Raw genomic sequence first — 18,823 nt, 5'->3', positions numbered from 1 at the left:
ATAATTTTCAAACTTTGGGTAACCAAGATTCCCCTTTCTCACTTCATAACAAATTATACTATCCAAAATACACATTTTATCTATTTGAATGCAATCTTGTTCTATTTCCTGAAAGTTATCTATTTACCACCATATTAAATCATCTAATTGATAATACAATTTCCCCTTTAATGAATCAAAACCATTATAAAAACCATATTTTTTTAGTCTCATATAATTCTTGTTTTCTCTTTATTCTTGACTAATTGATCATCTTGATTGCTTCGTCATAGATCCTGTTTACAAAATTCTTATTTAAATTTGTTTTCCCCACAATATTCAAAGCATTTTTACTGGTTAAGATTTTCTCAAAATTAGTTACACTTAAGCATTTAAGTCTTTTTTTTTTCTCATACAAGCCATCCCAACACTTTTACATTTCTCATATCTTAAGAGGGGGGAAAAAAACCAGAGAAAAGATTTCTTTTATGTAAACCATCCCAACGTTTTTATATTTCTCATGTCAAAAAACAAAACACAAAGGGGAAAAAATAAAGAAAAAATACTATGTTACTTGAGGGGTTCGTCCCTCATAAACTAATCTTCATTTATATCCAAAATCTTTCTATTTCTTTAACCATAGTCAAACAGATGTTTAATTTTTAAAAATATTCCCTCAGGGAAATCCCATAGTCTAATTTCTTAATTCTCACTTTAGCCTTTCTTTCTTTCTTTTTCTTTTTTTCTTTCTTTTTTTTTGCCAAACATCTTTCCTGATCAATACGCTTTGCTGAATGAAACAACCTTTCCATAACTTGAAAATGTTGTTACATTTCTGTATGTTGTTGCATTGCTCCTTTTAAGTTCCCATTTGGTTTGATTGTCAGCGTGAAAATCTGTCACCTATGTGCCTTTTTGTTTTCATCTTCTCATTAGAATAAGGGGTGGGAAAGATGAGCTTCAAGTGGGTTAGTTAGAGACATGAAATTTCTCCAGTTCTCCAGAAGTTTGCTGTGAGAAGATGTCTGGAAAGTACGTCACACAGGTCACCGGAAACGAATTTAACCCACAACTGACAGCTTCCAAGAGAGGATTCATAAAAAAAAAAAATGGGGGGGGGAGATGATAATCAAGTGAAGTACTAATACCACTTTACAGGGCCTTGGTAAGGCCACACCTGGAATCCTGAATCCAGTTTTGGTCACCACGATGTAGAAAAGATGTCGAGACTCTAGAAAGGGTACAGAGAAGAGTAACAAAGATGATTGGGGGACGGGAGGCTAAAACATATAAGGAACGGCTGCTGGAATTGGGTATGTCTAGTTTAACGAAGAGAAGGACGAGGGGTGACATGATAGCAGTCTTCCAATATCTCAGGGGCTGCCACAAAGAAGAGGCAGTCAAGCTATTCTCCAAAGCGCCCGAAGGCAGGACAAGAAGCAACGGATGGAAACTAACCAAAGAGAGAAGCAACCTAGAACTAAGGAGAAACTTCCTGACAGTTAGAACAATTAACCAGTGGAACAACCTGCCTCCAGAAGCGGTGAATGCTCCAACACTGGAAGTTTTTAACAAGAGACTGGACAGCCATTTGTCTGAAATGGTATAGGGTTTCCTGCCTTAGCAGGGGGTTGGACTAGATGACCTCCAAGGTCCTTTCCAACTTTATTATTATTATTATTATTATTATTATTATTATTATTATTATTATTATTAATATTATTATTAATATTATTGTTGTTGTTATTATTATTATTATTATTATTATTATTATTATTATTATTATTATTATTATTATTATTATTATTATTAAACATAGATGGCAACAGGGACGTGCTTTCACCACGTCCCTGTTGCCATCTATGAAGTGTAGCAGGGTATCAAATTAACATAAGCAATTCTATTTTAAAAAAACATTGCAAAACATCTGTTGTTTTTGTTGTTGTTTTCAAAAAAAAAATCAAATTGGAATTAGGTTGCAGCTGCAGTGAACCAGAACATCATGCTGCCGATGACAGCTCAGAAAACTCTGAATTCCTTGCTGCTTAATATTTCTTTGATAAGATGCTGGGGAAAGAAGAGGTTTTATGTAGCATGCACAATGGTCATAGATACAGGCAATGCTTTTTTTGTAAAAGAAAAAGGTGCTGGAACTCACACATGTCATACAACCCGCCTTGCCTACCCTACAAGGTTCCATCCAAAAAAGGTGCCGGAACTCCGTTCTGAGCGTTCTATGAGAAAAAAAGCCCTGGATACAGGGAAGGGCAATTCCGTTATAAGTCTGTGCTTGATTTTTAACTAAGATCTTCAGCTTCTGTCTCCAGCCCAGTGACCAACGTCCTGATTCCCACAACAATAATAATGTTTTGTTTCGTTTCGTTTTGCTTTTACAGCGTTTGCAAAAATGAGATGAAACTTTTTTTAATCGGCAACAATCCTCCTATACATCTCCACATGCTTGTCAAAACACACTTAGGATCTTCGTCTACGCATTTGGGAGAATAACGTCCTCGCCACTAGATTGGGTTTGGATAGTGTTTTGGTGGCAGAGTAGTACACATTGCCCCCCCCTCTGTGTGTTTCTGTGTATGTGTGCGTTTATTTCAGGAGAGACAAGGTTTAGAACCGTGCGCTAAAAGAAGCACATTTTTGTGTGTTTCTTCCTTCAATATGGCAGAAATCCATAGGGATCTTCTAGGGCATTTTATTTTCCATTTCTAAGGCAGAAGATCCCAAGAAACTTCCTGGTATCCTAGGTATCTTCTAGGGGAGAAGATCCTTGGGATCAAAAGAGATCTGTGACAATAGTGCAACAGGACTTTAAGTTGTGGATTAAGGCCGTCGCTTTGAGGACTACTCTAATTGCATTTGATGAATAAAATGTAACAGGAGTTCAGATACCTGTCTGATTAGATGTCTTTTATTGCTTGCATTTCGTTATTGAATGTTCAGGGTGAAATATAAAACACATTAAACTGTGAATAGTCATCATCTCAGTGGGTTAGGACGCTGAGCTTGTCGATCAGAAGGTCAGCAGTTTGGCGGGTCGAATCCCGAGTGCCGCGTAGCAGAGTGAGTGCCTGTTACTCGTCCCAGCTTCTGCCAACCTAGCAGTTCGAAAGCATGTAAAAATGCAAGTAGAAAAATAGGGACCACTCCGGTGGGAAGGTAACAGCGTTCTGTGCACCTTTGGGGTCTAGTCATGCCGGCCACATGACCACGGAGATGTCCTTGGACAAGCGCTGGCTCTTCGGCTTTGAAACGGAGATGAGCACCGGCCCCTAGAGTCGGAAACGACTAGCACGCATGTGTGGGGGAACCTTTACCTTTACCTTTACAATGGAGTGAATTCAGATCCAGGAAACATTTTGACACTGATGCTTCATATAAAGTTTTCTCCTAATTTCTGCTCTTTTCCTAACATGCCAGGGAATTAATTTGACCACACAGAGTTGTGGATAAAAGGGCCCATGTTGCAAATGCAATATCTTGTACTTTATTAATTAGCTGAATCATATTAAGGACATCCCTTTTTTCAAAATTAAAAATGAATTACAATTTTTTTTTAAAAAAAATTCTAATTTTCCATTCAATCAACTTGATGGCAGTTTTTATTGCCGTTATAATGGATTATATTATAGTCAAACTGTGAAGCCAATGAGATCTGTTATTGGAACTGGGGGGGGGGGTTCCTAGTAGTCCCATCCAAATAGTAACCAGGTCTGAATTTGCTTAGTTGTTTGAGACCTCACGAGATCAGCTTTGGACCTCATCCTGTGAAAATTCATCCCGGAATGCCACGGAACTTCAGGGTTCCTGGATATTTATTTATTTATTTTATTTGTATACCGCCCTTCTCCCTAAGGACTCAGGGCGGTGAACAGTGACATAAATAATAGAATGTACAAATATAGATATTGAAAATAAATTAAACCCTAATTTAGCCCAAATGTAGAAGATAGTTAAGTTAAGATAATAATTACAAAAGAACCCATCAGACCAGACCAGATTGCTTAAACAGATGTGTTTTTAGGTCGCGTCGGAAGGAGCGAAGGTCGGGAGCCATCCGGAGCTCAACCGGTAAATGGTTCCATAGGTCAGGCGTGCCCACAGAGAACGCCCTCCCCCTGGGAGCCACCAGACGGCATTCTCCGAACGGCGGCACCCTGAGGAGGCCCTCTCTGTGGGAGTGCACTGGACGGAGGGACGTTGACGTAGACTTGGCAGCAGATGTAGCAAAATAAGGCGGGACATAAGTTTTCTACTTGGGGTATATTTTTGTTTAAGTTATTATTATTATGTTTTTAATAGTTTGAATGTATCTATGTTAAAGGGGAGTTAAAGCACATATGAATTTGGTTAACTTTATAATGGATAATTTTAGTTAGAATATGATTATTATATCTATAACCCTGTATTCAGCTCTGGGAAGTGGGGGGGGAAGGGGGGTGGTTTGGGGTGGGTGGGTTTTGGGGATATGTATTGTAATTTTTTTTTGTAAAACTCTTTAATAAAAAAAAAAGTTTTCTACTTGGGGTAATTGATATGTGGTTAAATGTAGAATCGGCATGAACACAACATAGGCCTGCCAGTTGGAACAAAAAGTCTGCAGAACCCATTTTATGCTCTGAGCAACGGAACGGACATTCTTGAGAGGGCCACACATTGGAAACAAGGAGATACATATATGACAATAGGTGCAACAAAAACAATTTCAATAAATAGACAGAGAAAGAATGTCTATGAAGATTCTCAGTCATCCAGGTCATGGTTCCAAAAGGCAACTGGACTTTCTTGTTTTTGTGTTTGGTTGTTTGTTTTTCTTTGAAAAGATTTTGCTTCTCATCCAAGAAGCTTCTTCTGTTCTCAATTGAACTGAATCGAAGAAGCTTCTCGGATGAGAAGTGAAACGTGTTCAGAGGAAGGAAAAAACAACAACACGTAAGTCCAGTTGCCTTTTGGGAAAAGCACCTTTGGGATAGGCACAGAAAGGGATGTCAAGAACTATGTGAAATAACAACAGGGAGTAACGACAGCCTACAATGGACACATTGGTACAGAACTAGCTTGCGGACAATCAGAGGTACGAGAATTTGCAAAAATTCTCCGAACAAAGGCCAAGACCCCCAGCTAGAGGTAGACCAACAATCACAGAGCAGTTGTTGTAAGTGTTAATAATATGACACCTAGACATTTTTATAAAATTTGTAGTACAGTTATAGCATGTAGGGACCATTTGCAATCACGACAGGAGGGGGAAAAAGTGACTTACCACTGGTTTTCATACATATGACTGTCTGGCAAAAAGGTAAAGGTTCCCCCGCACAAGTGTGCTAGTCGTTTCCGACTCTAGGGGACGGTGCTCATCTCCGTTTCAGAGCCGAAGAGCCAGCGCTTGTCCGAGGATGTCTCCGTGGTCATGTGGCCAGCATGACTAGACGCCAAAGGCGCACGGAACGCTGTTACCTTCCCACCGAAGTGGTCCCTATTTTTCTACTTGCATTTTTACGTGCTTTCGAACTGCTAGGTTGGCAGAAGCTGGGATGAGTAACAGGCGCTCACTGTGTTACGCGGCACTCGGGATTCGACCCGCCAAAGTGCCGACCTTCTGATCGACAAGCTCAGCGTCCTAACCCACTGAGCCACCGTCTGGCAAAAAAGGTCACTGCAAAACTGTCTCGCCTAGCAACCAAAATTTTGAGCTCCTTTGTGGTCGTAAATCAAGGACTTTACCTGTAACAGGCAAGGGGGCAACAGCCCTGTTTACCGTGCTTTCATTCAGTATCCTGATAACAGTTGAATATGGGAGTGCCAGCTAAACAGTATGAGGAAGAGAGAAGCCGTAAACACACAGCCACAAATTTATTCAATCAACAGTGAGAAGAATAAAAGACTTGGACAGCGAAATTGCATTACAATAATATAGCGTAATAAAAACCTTTTTAACAATGTATGTAAAATTCCAGTGATATAGCTTGTAACATAACATACCCCGGGCTTGGCATTTATTCTTCCTCGCCACAGATGTCATTCAGTGGAATTTTATTTTAATAGCTGCAATGCAAAATTTAACTATCTTATACATAACAGTAGGCTTCTTTTTTTGATAACGGGAAAAGCAGGATAAAAATTGAGCTGATTGTCCTAGCATCAGTTCCAACAAGGAAAGGATGGGAGGTTGATGGCTGTCTTGAGAAACTCATTCTATGGTGGCTTCCGGAAAAGTCTGCCATGGAGAACATAGCTAGGATAAATATTATGTTAGAGTCTTGGACTTAGGATTAGAAGAAGGGAGCATTAAATCAATACTATTAGCCAGGAAGAAGTTTATATTAAGAAATGCCATGAAGCTGTTGTGCAGTTTGAAATCTAACAACGTTCCAGTGGAAGAGAATATTTGTAGAACATGGTTGAACTGTGTGGTCCTTGGTGCTCTGTGAGCTTGGTGGTTTTCTTCCAGATGTTATGTTACCCAACTAGGTAACATCATCAGTGCAGTCTAGTTCATTACCCTAGTTCAGGGGTAGGCAACCTTGGCTTTTCCATGACTCGTGGACTTCAACTCCCAGAATTCCTGAGTCAGCCATGCTGAGGGGAAAAGGAGAGGTTTCCAAGCTGAGCCATGCCGGCTCAGGAATTCTGGGAGTTGAAGTCCACGAGTCATAAAAGAGCCAAGGTTGCCTACCCCGGCCCTAGGTGATGAAAATGAAGAATCATCTTCAAGAAAACAACCAAGCTCAGAGAACATCAAGGAGTCCACCCAACATTGTTTTATAAAGAATCAGGCTTGTGCTAGGCCGTAACCATTCCAGACTTCACTGTTTTCCTTTGTCTGTCTGCTCTCTAGCCTGTATGAGTCCGGAGAAAATCTAAAAATAGCCTCACTTACCTTCACAAGCTGACCGTGTTCAACTGAGAAACCCTGTGATTAAAATAGAATTCAATTCTTCCATTTAACTGAATAACAGAATTGGAAGGTACCTTGGAGGTCATCTAGTCCAATCCCTTGCTCAGGCAGAAAACCCTATGCTGTTTCAAGACAAATGACTGTCCGCTCTCTTTTTAAAAACCTCCAGTGATGGAGCACCCACAACCTCTAAAGGCAGGTTGTTCCACTGATCAATTGTTCTAACTGTCAGGAAATTCCTCCTTAGTTCTAGGTTGCTTCTCTCCTTCATTAGTTTCCACCCATTGCTTCTTCTCCTGCCTTGTAAGGGCGTAATTCTTCAGCATAAGGAAGTTTTCTTAAAGACCTATGAGTAAAATCTGAAAGCAAAACAGCAAAGGATAGTTAACAATCTCCACCACTTTTCTTTGGATCATTTGTATGACCCATGAAGTGAGATTGATTGGGATAATGTCTTAAGTACATAACACTAAAGAAAGAACAGAATTTCTTGGAAGGCATTAAATGTTACAGAAACCAAGATTTAGGGAGCCTTGAGGTACTTTAATAATACCATGGTTTTCTACTTGATTACCTCTCCAGAAGCCGGCTTGATGGTGTGCGTTTTTATACATAGGTACAGTACATCAATAATATCAGGGGGATGCAGTGGCTCAGTGGGTTAGGACGCTGAGCTTGTCGATCAGAAGGTCGGCAGTTTGGCGGGTCGAATCCCGAGTGCCACGTAGCAGAGTGAGCACCTGTTACGCGTCCCAGCTTCTGCCAACCTAGCAGTTCGAAAGCACATAAAAATGCAAGTAGAAAAATAGGGACCACTATGGTGGGAAGGTAACAGCGTTCCTTGCGCCTTTGGCGTCTAGTCATGCCGGCCACATGACCATGGAGACGTCCTCGGAAAAGCGCTGCCTCTTCGGCTTTGAAACGGAGATGAGCACCGGCCCCTAGAGTCAGAAACGACTAGCACGCATGTGCAGGGGAACCTTTACCTTTACCTTTACCTTTACCTTTTTGCCAGACAGCCATATGTGTGAAAACCAGTGGTAAGTCACTTTTTTCCCCTCCTGTCATGATTGCAACCTTTACCTTTACCTTTTTACATCAGTAATATTTTAAACAATAATTTATAATGCAGAGCAGGGCCATTTCATTCATGCTAAGCATCCTTCCTGTCAAGGAGTATGATGTCTCCCACGACTAGGTTTTGTTGTTGTTGTTGTTTTATCAGAGCAACATGGTCTACTACCCAAATACATGATTGAGCATACTGCTTCTGTGGCCAACTCTTTCTGTGTTAAATTTAAATTACCCTTTAACTCTTTGTCAGTAAATTTAAACTCCCATGGTTAGGATGCTGGGATGGAGGTTAGCAAACCCACGTTTGAGACCAGGGTCATTTGCTTCCAACTGGGCATTTCCCAGGCAACAGGGATCTCACTGGCTAATCCTTTCAACCCGGAAATGCCTTGGTACTTCTAACACAAGTCCAATGCACACCTTCCTATCAAGTAATTATCTTCTATCATGTAAAAATATAAGCCTTGCTTGGTGTTGGTTGTTGTTTTGATATCTAGCTTGCCCCAATATTCCTTTCCAAAGATCCCAGAACGCAAAGTTGATCACTCTGTTCTCGTCGGGGAATCAAATCAGTTCAGTAAAGTTATGGATTTTTTTTTTTTCACGAGGACTTGGCAAGTGGCACAATGCACCTTTACCATCCTCCACTTAATCATCTTGAAAAGCTATTTCAAAGAGGCAGATACTGTATAAACGTGGGTAACCTCTAGCTTGTTGTTGCCCCCCCTTTTTTATGACATAACGCATCTGCACAAAACAACTCAGCTGGACAGTCAGTTCATTCCTCCCCGCCTCATTAATGACTCAACTTAAACAGCTTAGCCACTTCCAAAGCTAATGAATTGTGCATGTATTTTAATTATACAACATCAGGTAGCAAACTGTGAACATGTTGAGACCAGGAAAGGTGACCTACTTGTTTTCTCCAACAATTCTACACAATGTCTGCACAATTCAACCCAACAACACTTATAGCCTGTTGAGACTTTCCCAAAACTAACTAGTACCCATCTCAGATTAAGGTCTTCAGTTGTCTTTGTGGTGAAAACTTGCTTTAATGTTTCCAGCCAAAATTCCATTTTTCTCATTTGTTTTGATGGACCTTTCTTATGTATTTGTCTGTGATGCTACTGAGCGCTCTCAAGAAGTTTAGGACTACAGTCCCCCATATGCTCTAGTCAATCTGAGTAACAACAAGCCTTTGTGGAATGGGTTCAAATATCAGAAGATAACCAGGTCACCAAACCAGGATGCTCGTTGTCTAGTAAAAGTACCTGTTGTATAAGAAGATAAAGTGTCGTTCATTTCTAGACAGTAAAAGACTCTCATATCCATCCTAATATTCTGCATTAGGTTTAGTTTAGAAAAACCTAATGTAGGAGTCAACAGAGATATAAAATGAGGCCATAAATTCATGCGACTGTTTTCTTTGTGGAAAAGCACTTGGGTGGAACTGTAAGTAAATAATGCAAGAGCATGCACTTGTCTGATTGAAGGGAAAATATGGATACAGCCAATGCTTAATCTATTTTCTCAATGGAAATGAAACATTCACTTTCAGCCTTAACTTTCGGGTTCATGTATGTTTTCTGGCTCATGACATGTGCACGCATCATCTGACATTCCTTGACATGTACAATGCTTTTTTGTAAATCATAATATCTCTTCTGCGGTATTAACCTAGAGAAATCTATCTGGTTTTATGTACACAGAATACAAGCAATTGCGGTGGATTTCAGCAGGTGATTTTACCTGCTCTGGACGTGTACTCAAAAGTATTGTTTGCATTTCTGAATGTGTGGATGAGAAATATTGCTAGGTTTTTTTTCCAAGCTTTGGGGGGGCTTTTTTGTTTGTTTTTAAATGGATGGAAAAGTGATTGTGGAATGAGGGATCATAGCCTTTTTTGATGCATTACAAGCTAAGCTTGTAAGCCACCCTGAGTCTTCGGAGAAGGGCGGGATATAAATGTAATAAAAATAAAATAAATTAAATATTTAGAATAGAATAGAGCTGGAAGGGACCTTGGAGGTCTTCTAGTTCAGCCCCCTGCTCAAGCAAGAGAACCTATACCATTTCAGACAAGTGTTGTGATTCAGGGTCAGCCTGTGGGTTCGGCAGTTGGGTCGGACGACTCAGAGGAGGAGGAGGGGGGTGTTGAAGACCTTGCTGAGGGGGTTGAAAATCTTGCTGATGATAGCCCTCAGCCAGGCCCCTCCCACTTGGTCACCATGGAGACCCAGCTGTGTGAGCCTGACAGTGTGGATGAAGATGACCCACAGCTGGCCCTGTTCAAGGACACCCGACGCAGGAGGCAGTCAATTAAGAGTAAACAGAGGAAGGCAATGGGGCACCTCGGAAGGAGGCAGAGAGAAGCCACGCCCTGAACTCTATATAAGGGGAATGTCTGGAAGGGCTGGTTTGCTGAAGGCAACCGCTCGGATGGTTCATGTTTCTTAAAGCTCCTATTTCTTGGTTCGTGTCTTGTTTGTTTTTGTAGCTATAAATTTGGCAGGCGTAATTCCAGCCACTTGCCGGTTGTAAACGGGTTGTCCCTGCCTTTTCTGCAGGGCCGGTAGCAGGCTGGTACAGAACAACAAGTGACTGTCTAGCCTCTTTTTAAAAATCTCTATTGATAGAGCGCCCAGGATTTCTGGAGGGAAGCTGTTCCACTGGTTAATTGTCCTCACTGTTAGGAAGTTTCTCCTTAATTCCAGGTTGCTTCTCTCCTTGATCAGTTTCCAACCCTTGTTTCTCATCCTGCCCTCTGGTGCTTTGGAGAATAATGTGACCCCCTCTTCTTTGTGGCAGCCCCTCAAATACTGGAACACTGCTATCATGTCCCCCCTATTTCTTCCTTTCTTTAGACTAGCCAAACCCAAGTCCCACAGCCATTCTTTGTATGTTTTAGTCTCCAGGGCCTTGGATCATCTTAGTTGCTCTTCTCTGAACTTTTTCCAAGGTCCCAACACCTTTTCTGTTGCATGATTCAGATTGTAGTATTGGGTAATTGTTGTCTCTCTTCGCCCATATATTATGGCTGCATCTGAGATATTTTAAATATGTGTCTAAAACAAATGGGTGTGTCAGTTGTTCATACATTTCGAACAGTGTATATTTTACAGGAGTTAAAAACCAGATCATTGCCAAATATCTCCACCCAATGCAGAATGGGTCTTAGGAATTTCCGTGGGAGAGTTAAAACACTTGTGTCGCTCTTTCCTACTAAAATGAATGAGCCTGAAAAAATAACTTCAGCTCATTCAGGTCCCTTTGCATTATTCATCTTGATGAAGGACAAAACATCATGGCAGAAAGCTCTTCTATGAATATTTATGTTAACTATTTAATTAAAATACTCCTCCTCACAGATATGTGTGTGTGAGGGAAGGCAGTGCTTTTCAGAGTCTTGTTCAAAATCAATAATGATTGCTTAGTCTCCATAGACAAATAGTGCTAATCACTATCCCATTTCTACCAGAGAAAACAGCCAATCCTCTTTGCATTACTCTATTCCTGATCAAATACATAACATATGTCATGGTTCTGACAGATGAAACTCTTCAAAAGAACTTCGAGGCGTTGTTTACCTTAAAGAATCTTTTATTCGGGAAACAAAGTATCAGCACTACATAGTTAAACCAAAAAACTAAGTTCTCCTCCCCTGGATACAAAGTAACAAAGTACAATTCCCTCCTCCAATAAACCGTCATAAATCACATTCCCCAATTAGCCTGAAGCATGGGCTTCCTCCCCAGCCCGCCAAAATGCTATCAACTCTGAGCCCAATGTCCTTGGGTTCCTGCGGTTGACTTATTATTGTGATGGTATAGCTGGACTCTCATCCACATCCCCCCTCCCAGCATTGGCTAACTCTAAAAGCGAAAGAGGAAAATGGGTGCATTTCCATCTGTTGCCAAAGCAAGAACATCCAATGTTAGCAGCGTTGACAACACATTTCTTTCCAGGTTTTAATGCAATATTTTACCCAGATATTTGTCCATATCCTTCAAGCTGTAAGCTTGCTGTTCAGCCTTAGTGTAATTAATGCTTGTATTATATGTTAATGTCCAACAATATAGTCCAGAGGAATTGAACGACCAGTGAGAAGAGGAAGGCTTTGATTAAAATATAAAAATACAGTGGGGAAATCTTGATTCACTTCTACTTAAGTGTCTCAGTTGCATATTAATTGTCCAGTAATTGTCTTCTTATCGTCTGGAGTGTTTTCTTCAGTGCTGTGATAACTATGTTTACCATAGACATCGCTTTAAATAATATATTTTTTAAAAAAATTAACAATTGCTAGGAAAATGATATCCTGTGCATATTAGACCATGTCTAAGATTACAGAAAGGGATGCGGTGGCTCATTGGGTTAGGACGCTGAGCTTGTCGATCAGAAGGTCGGCAGTTTGGCGAATCCCGAGTGCCGCGTAGCAGAGTGAGTGCCTGTTACTCGTCCCAGCTTCTGCCAACCTAGCAGTTCGAAAGCACGTAAAAATGCAAGTAGAAAAATAGGGACCACTACGGTGGGAAGGTAACAGCGTTCCGTGTGCCTTTGGCGTCTAGTCATGCCGGCCACATGACCACGGAGATGTCCTCGGACAAGCGCTGGCTCTTCGGCTTTGAAACGGAGATGAGCACCGGCCCCTAGAGTCAGAAACGACCAGCACACGCGTGTGCGGGGGAACCTTGACCTTTACCATTTAAGATTACAGAAACCAATGACAGAATTGGCTTGTTTTCAATTCTACCAAACTAGAGGAAATTCTTTTGAGTTGGTTTTTATTTTTATTTTTCCCCAGTGCTGTAGGTTTCAACATATGATATTGCTTTTTTTGCTTGGCACTCAGAGAAACAATATGGAGGCTAAACACATTTTTTTGTGTAGTTAAAGGGCAAAACAAAGTCCTGAAGTACAATAATAATTGTGTTCATGAAAGAAATTTCTGTTACTTATATGGTTTTCTGAAGAAACGGGCAGCTACAGCTGCATCTGAATACATTTGGTTTTTATAATAATGTTCTCCTAGATCCATGGGAAACATTAAAAGAAACTTTCTTTCTTTTTTCCCCATAGAAGCTGTTAAAGCCAAGCTTTTAGGTGAACAGTTAAATATTGGGCTATAGGGACACTGGCCAACTATTTAAAATAGCTTGCCATCCTATCTCAGATTCTTCCACATATACTGTATAAAATGTAGGAATATTTCTGTTAAGGAATTTGTTGTGCAGAGGTCTCCTTGTGCTACCAAGGAGTTGCACAGACAAGGAAGGGTACTGAGAGCAGTAAGAGTGACACAGTAAACACAAGAGTACACTGAGTTGTAAAAGCAAAAAGTAGTTTACTTTTGAGGTGGTGTAAAAACAAAAATGCACAGTCAAAAAATAAACAGTCCAGGTCATACACAATAGTAACAGTCCAAGAAGTAATCCAAAATACAAAGTCTTCTTACCGGTCAAGAGGTCAATACACAGTTCATGTAACAGAGCAAAAACAGTAATAGTAGTGAGCAGTGAATTCAGAGAGAGAGAGAGAAGCTACGTTACTAGCTCCCTCTTATGGCCATGAGAACACTTACACACCCATTGGCCAATTAACATCTTAAAGACATAACATTATGGTTAATATATTTTCAACCCAACATTGTAGGCTAACACCATATGCCTAATAATTTCCATGTGATTTAGTATTCCCTGTAGGAAAATAGGTTGGTTAAAAGAGCTGAAGATCATGCAATAAGCTTTATTATGTATTATGAGGTCTTGGAGGATTCATGAAAGTTTAGCATATAATTTAGTATTGTGTTGGCCAACAACCAGTGGGATTCAGCCAGTTTGCACCAGTTTGGTAGAACCGGTAGCTAATTTTTGGTTGACTTCAGCAAACCAGCAGATGCCCTAGCCCTTTTTCACACGGCCTAGAATGGACTGTCGGAAGTGCATGGATGCCACTTCCGGAAGTCTGCCCTGAGCTGGGAAGGCCTCAGAATAGAGTTCCAGAAGTGGCATCCACGTACTTCTGGTGGATCGTTCTGGCCCTGGGAGGCCTTCCAGGCTCAGAACGGACATCTGGAAATGATGTCCACACAGAGAACCAGTTTTTTGTGTATTTGAATCCCACCACTGCCAACAACTCAATGTCCTATGTAACATAGTAAAGGTAAAGGTTTCCCCACACATGCGTGCTAGTCGTTTCTGACTCTAGGGGCTGGTGCTCATCTCCGTTTCAAAGCCGAAGAGCCAGCGCTTGTCCGAGGACGTCTCCGTGGTCATGTGGACATCATGACTAGATGCCAAAGGTGCACGGAATGCTGTTACCTTCCCACCGGAGTGGTCCCTATTTTTCTACTTGCATTTTTACGTGCTTTCGAACTGCTAGGTTGGCAGAAGCTGGGACGAGTAACAAACGCTCACTCTGCTACGCAGCACTCAGGATTTGACCCGCCAAACTGCCGACCTTTTGATTGACAAGCTCAGCGTCCTAACCCACTGGGCCACCGCGTAACATAAAGCTCCTTAATAAAGACAAAGGTTTTTCATCAAAATGTGAAGGAGATATTATTGACCACATGAGCAAAGTGTTAGGCATGTTTACATATTTTTTGAAAGAAACAATCTCCATAATTGTCAATATTTCTGTTTAACATTGTCATTATTCTTAATTCTACTGTCCACAGAGAGCGAAGAGGTTTACCAGCGACAAGTCCTGTCTATTTCCTGCATTGTCTTTGGGATCGTCATTGTGGGCACAATCTCGGCAGCATTTTACTTCAGAACAAAGTAAGAGTCCCTAACTTGTTCCCACCCTTTCCTTCTAGTCTGCCAAGACATTGGTGTTTTCCACCTGTTGTATAATTTAGACTCTTGTTCTGGAAAAAGACATACCAGAGATCTGTTTCATGCAGACTGTCTTTCTGATATGATGAGCCCTGAAGTTAAAACACATGTAGTAGAACTACAATTATGCGCTTAGGTACTACTCTGAATCAATTCGGATCAAGTGAGATGGTTTTCTCCAAATATATATGTGTGTGTTTAATGGGACCAGTTTTTTAATATAAAAAATTATATGCCATCCATCCACCCATCTTACCTTGCAATGCAACTCTGAAAAGAGTCAGGGTCAACTCCAGGTTTGAATCAATATGGATCAAGGACATTGTCCATGTCTGTCTTAAAGTGGATCTAATTTACACAATTTCATGCAACAAGGTCTTTAGGATTTGAATTGTACCAACAAAATGGAGAGAAACAAGTGAAGGTCTTGGTTAGTTTTTGGCAGTCCCATTTAGGTCAGATGGCTGTAAGAATATGTAAAAAGAAGCTGATCCTTACTTACCTAAGTTCCTTGTTTTATCATTTTTCAAAAATAGCTGTGCCTAAGCAATACTGAACATTCTAGAGGTAACAGAGCATGATAGCAACGTGGTTGGAAGTATTCGGCTTGATTCATGATGAAATAATTTATTGCAGGAATGGAAGTTTGTCACTTTCTGAATAGTTGCTGAGTTACAACTTCCATCAGCCATGTTATCTGAATCTGATGGATGTTTCCAACTCCTAGGAGTAGAGAGGCTGACTTTGTACTATGCCCAGTACAAAAGGTAGCAGTGATTAAAAATAACCCATTACTCTCCTATGAATCATTCTTATATTATACTCAGGTATTTTATTTTTATATTCTGGTTCATTGTGGTCAGCCAGATGTTTAAACTGGGCTTGACATCTACCACCCTATCGAATCCTTCCCAGGGACCTGAGACAGGCAGATGTTATTCTTCATTGGTGTTAAAGGTATGGGAGCAGGATGTAAGCTGTTCCAGTAAAACCGCCTCTTGCAATTGACGGATGGTGTTTTCGACAATGCCAAGGGTGTACAGATGGTGCTCCAGTTGTGCTGGGATTGCACACAAGGCACCTATTACTATTGGTAATATTGGTGTCTTTGCTTTCATTTGCCACAATTTATGGTATTCTTAAAATAATTCATTGCACAGTTAGCCAGGCATCCAGCCCACATTTGGCATTTTTATCCTCCTATTGAATCCTAGCCGAGGACCTGGGACAGACATACAGTATGTGGATGTTTGATGGGGTTAGAAGTATTATTATACTGTGTGTAGAGTGAAAGGATAAGATTGTAAATACCTGTGAATCTCGTGGCATCATAAAACTTGACTGGAGAGAGCTAAGACTTTCAATAAACAATTATCTCTGGTGAAATTGTTCTTGCTATCAGGAATGTTATGTCCTTTGCGAGAATAAAGTGCTTTGGCATTTTTATGCTACTTCCTCCCTGTTTGTGTTTCATTTTCTTCCCTTTGTGGTTTCATTCCTGGAAGCAAAGACAAATATTTGCTTTCTTCAAATCAACGCCCGGCATTCTTCAGGGGAAACCGAACAGGTCAATTATCCTAATGTACTGTAGAATATTAGTGAGAAAACTCACAGTACTGGGAGTTATTCTGAGTTGAGACGCACCAAATTTCAGAGGAAGGGACTTTAAAACATTGTTTATTTGCCCATTATATTAAATTGGATTCAATCCAATGCCTCTTCCTTCCAGATATTTTTTTTTAAATTTAATTTCATTTACTCTGTTCCTTTGTTCCACTTCACACTACTTAATCTCGCCAAGTCTCACAGTGGTTTGCAGTAATCTGTAAGAAAACTCACTGAAGCTGAGGGAGAATAAATATATCAAAGCAACAATAACAAATGGCAGGTGGATGTTAAATGCCTCATTTATCTTCGAAAATGGCTATTAGCCCTTCAGTTGCCCACTCTGGAAGGAAGAAGAAAAAAAAAAGATCAGGCTGAACACATAGAGACCCACTGTAATGATTTTGTTGTTGTTGTTGTTAATTCAGTTTCCAAGATTTTTAACCTAACTCCTTCCGACTTAAAATTAAACTTTATTAATGAAATTCAGTATGAATCTTGCTTTCATGATTAAGCTCTGCCGTTAAGGGTTGGATATTAACCAATGATTAATCATTACCCATTGCCATCACATCCATCATAAAAAATGTATGGAGGAGGAGGAGATGGAAGAGAAAGAGATGGAAGAGAAAGAAGGAGAAGATGGAAGTGAAAGAGAAGGAGAAGAGGGAGGAGAAGAACAAGAAGAAGAGAAGAGGGAGGAGGAGAAGAAAAAGGAGAAGGAAGAGAGGGTGGAGAGAAACAAGGAGAAGAGGGAGGAGGAGGAGGAGGAGAAAGAGAAATGGTAGACAAGGGCCAGGAAAAGGAGAAGAGGGAGAAGAAGGACAAGGGAAGGGAGAAAGAAAAGGACAAGAAGATGAGGAGGAAGGAGAAGAAGAAGGAGAAAGAGAGGGAGAAGGACAAGGAAGAGTAGAAGGAGGAGAAGGAGAAGGAATAATGTTTTAATTCTAAGAAAATGCTGTTCTATAAGATTGTTGTTGTTACATGCGAAGTCATGTCCAACCCATCGTGACCCTATGGACCACGTTCCTCCAGGCCTTCCTGTCCTCTACCATCTTCTGGAGTCCATTTAAGCTCACACCTACTGCTTCAGTGACTCCATCCAGCCACCTCATTCTCTGTCATCCCCTTCTTCTACTGCCCTCAACCTTTCCCAGCATAAGGCTCTTCTCCAGTGAGTCCTTCCTTCTCATTAGGTGGTCAAAGTATTGGAGTTTTAGCTTCAGGATCTGGCCTTCTAAAGAGCAGTCAGGATTGATCTCCTCTAGGACCGACCGGTTTGATTGCCCTGCAGTCCAAGGGACTCGCAGGAGTCTTCTCTAGCACCATAGTTCAAAGGCCTCGATTCTTTGGCGCTCAGCCTTTCTTATGGTCCAACTTTCACTATAAGATTAGGCTACAACAAACCTAGGTTTCCCTTCATGAAAAATTGCCGGACTGCCAAACTTCCAGGAATTCCCTAGCATTTATATTTTATCCAAAAAAGATTCCACAAGGACCTCCTGGCAGTCAGAAGGAGTGGTGTAAATTTCTTCTCCATGCAAAGGCAGACTCAACCACAATTTCAGCAGGGAAAAGATTGACCAAGCCAAATCCAACAATGCCAGGGAATTCCTGGAAAGTGAAAGGCTGAGACAGATCAGCCATCCACAGACAAATGCAGATAAATCATGTCTACACACCATTTAAATGGCAGAATAAAAGGCGGAAACAACTTAGCTAGAGAAGAGTAGCATCAGATGAACAGTCAAGGCAGAAACAATATCCTAATCAAGGAACCGTTAAGGAGGAAAACCTCCATGTCCACCAAGACTGACAAGCAGGCTACTACTATATGTAAGCAACGAATAGTAATATATTGCAGTTATATAGTTATATATTTCATTCTGGGGTCCTTGCTGCTCTCTAAGTTTGGTGCATTTCTTACAGATGTTTCATTACCCGACTAGGTAACATCATCAGTATGGTTTTATGTTACTCAGTTGGCAAATGAAACATAGCATTGATGTTGCTACCTAACCTGCTAATGAAACATCTACAGGAAAACAAGTTCAAAGTAACCCAACAGTTTAATCCTGATCTACATATATTCGGCACTATGGAATCCTTAAATCTCTACCTACACTCTATTGCCCTCTTGTGATCATGAGTTGCTGAATAGTCCTTACCACTGGATGAGTATCTTCCAACACATTGAATTCTATGTATTGAAAGAATCATGGTTATGATTCTCCAATGTATTATTATTATTATTATTATTATTATTATTATTATTATTATTATTATTATTATTATTATTATTATTAAAAAGTTTTACAATACATTTTATCTTTAACAATCCCTCCCCCCTCCCTCCACCCAACCTTTCCTAACCCTCCCTAACCCGCCCCCCCTTCCCCCCTCCCCCCTCCCC

General features: G+C 40.6%; 1 protein-coding gene across 1 annotated transcript in view; it reads left to right on the top strand.

The window, feature by feature from the left end:
- NRG3 (neuregulin 3) overlaps positions 1-18,823 on the top strand; it is a gene marked incomplete at its 5' end in the record, with an annotated part of 542,787 nt that overhangs the window by 493,506 nt on the left and 30,458 nt on the right. The window contains one exon of the mRNA XM_083364204.1: positions 14,646-14,748. Within this exon, the coding sequence (XP_083220330.1) occupies positions 14,646-14,748 (103 nt within the window). The remainder of the gene's footprint in view (positions 1-14,645; positions 14,749-18,823) is intronic.

This window comes from Vipera ursinii, assembly GCF_947247035.1.
Source record: "Vipera ursinii genome assembly, chromosome: 5".
Classification (NCBI taxonomy): domain Eukaryota; kingdom Metazoa; phylum Chordata; class Lepidosauria; order Squamata; family Viperidae; genus Vipera; species Vipera ursinii.
Note: the sequence above shows the minus strand (reverse complement) of the source record. Positions and strands in the feature narration are given on the sequence as shown.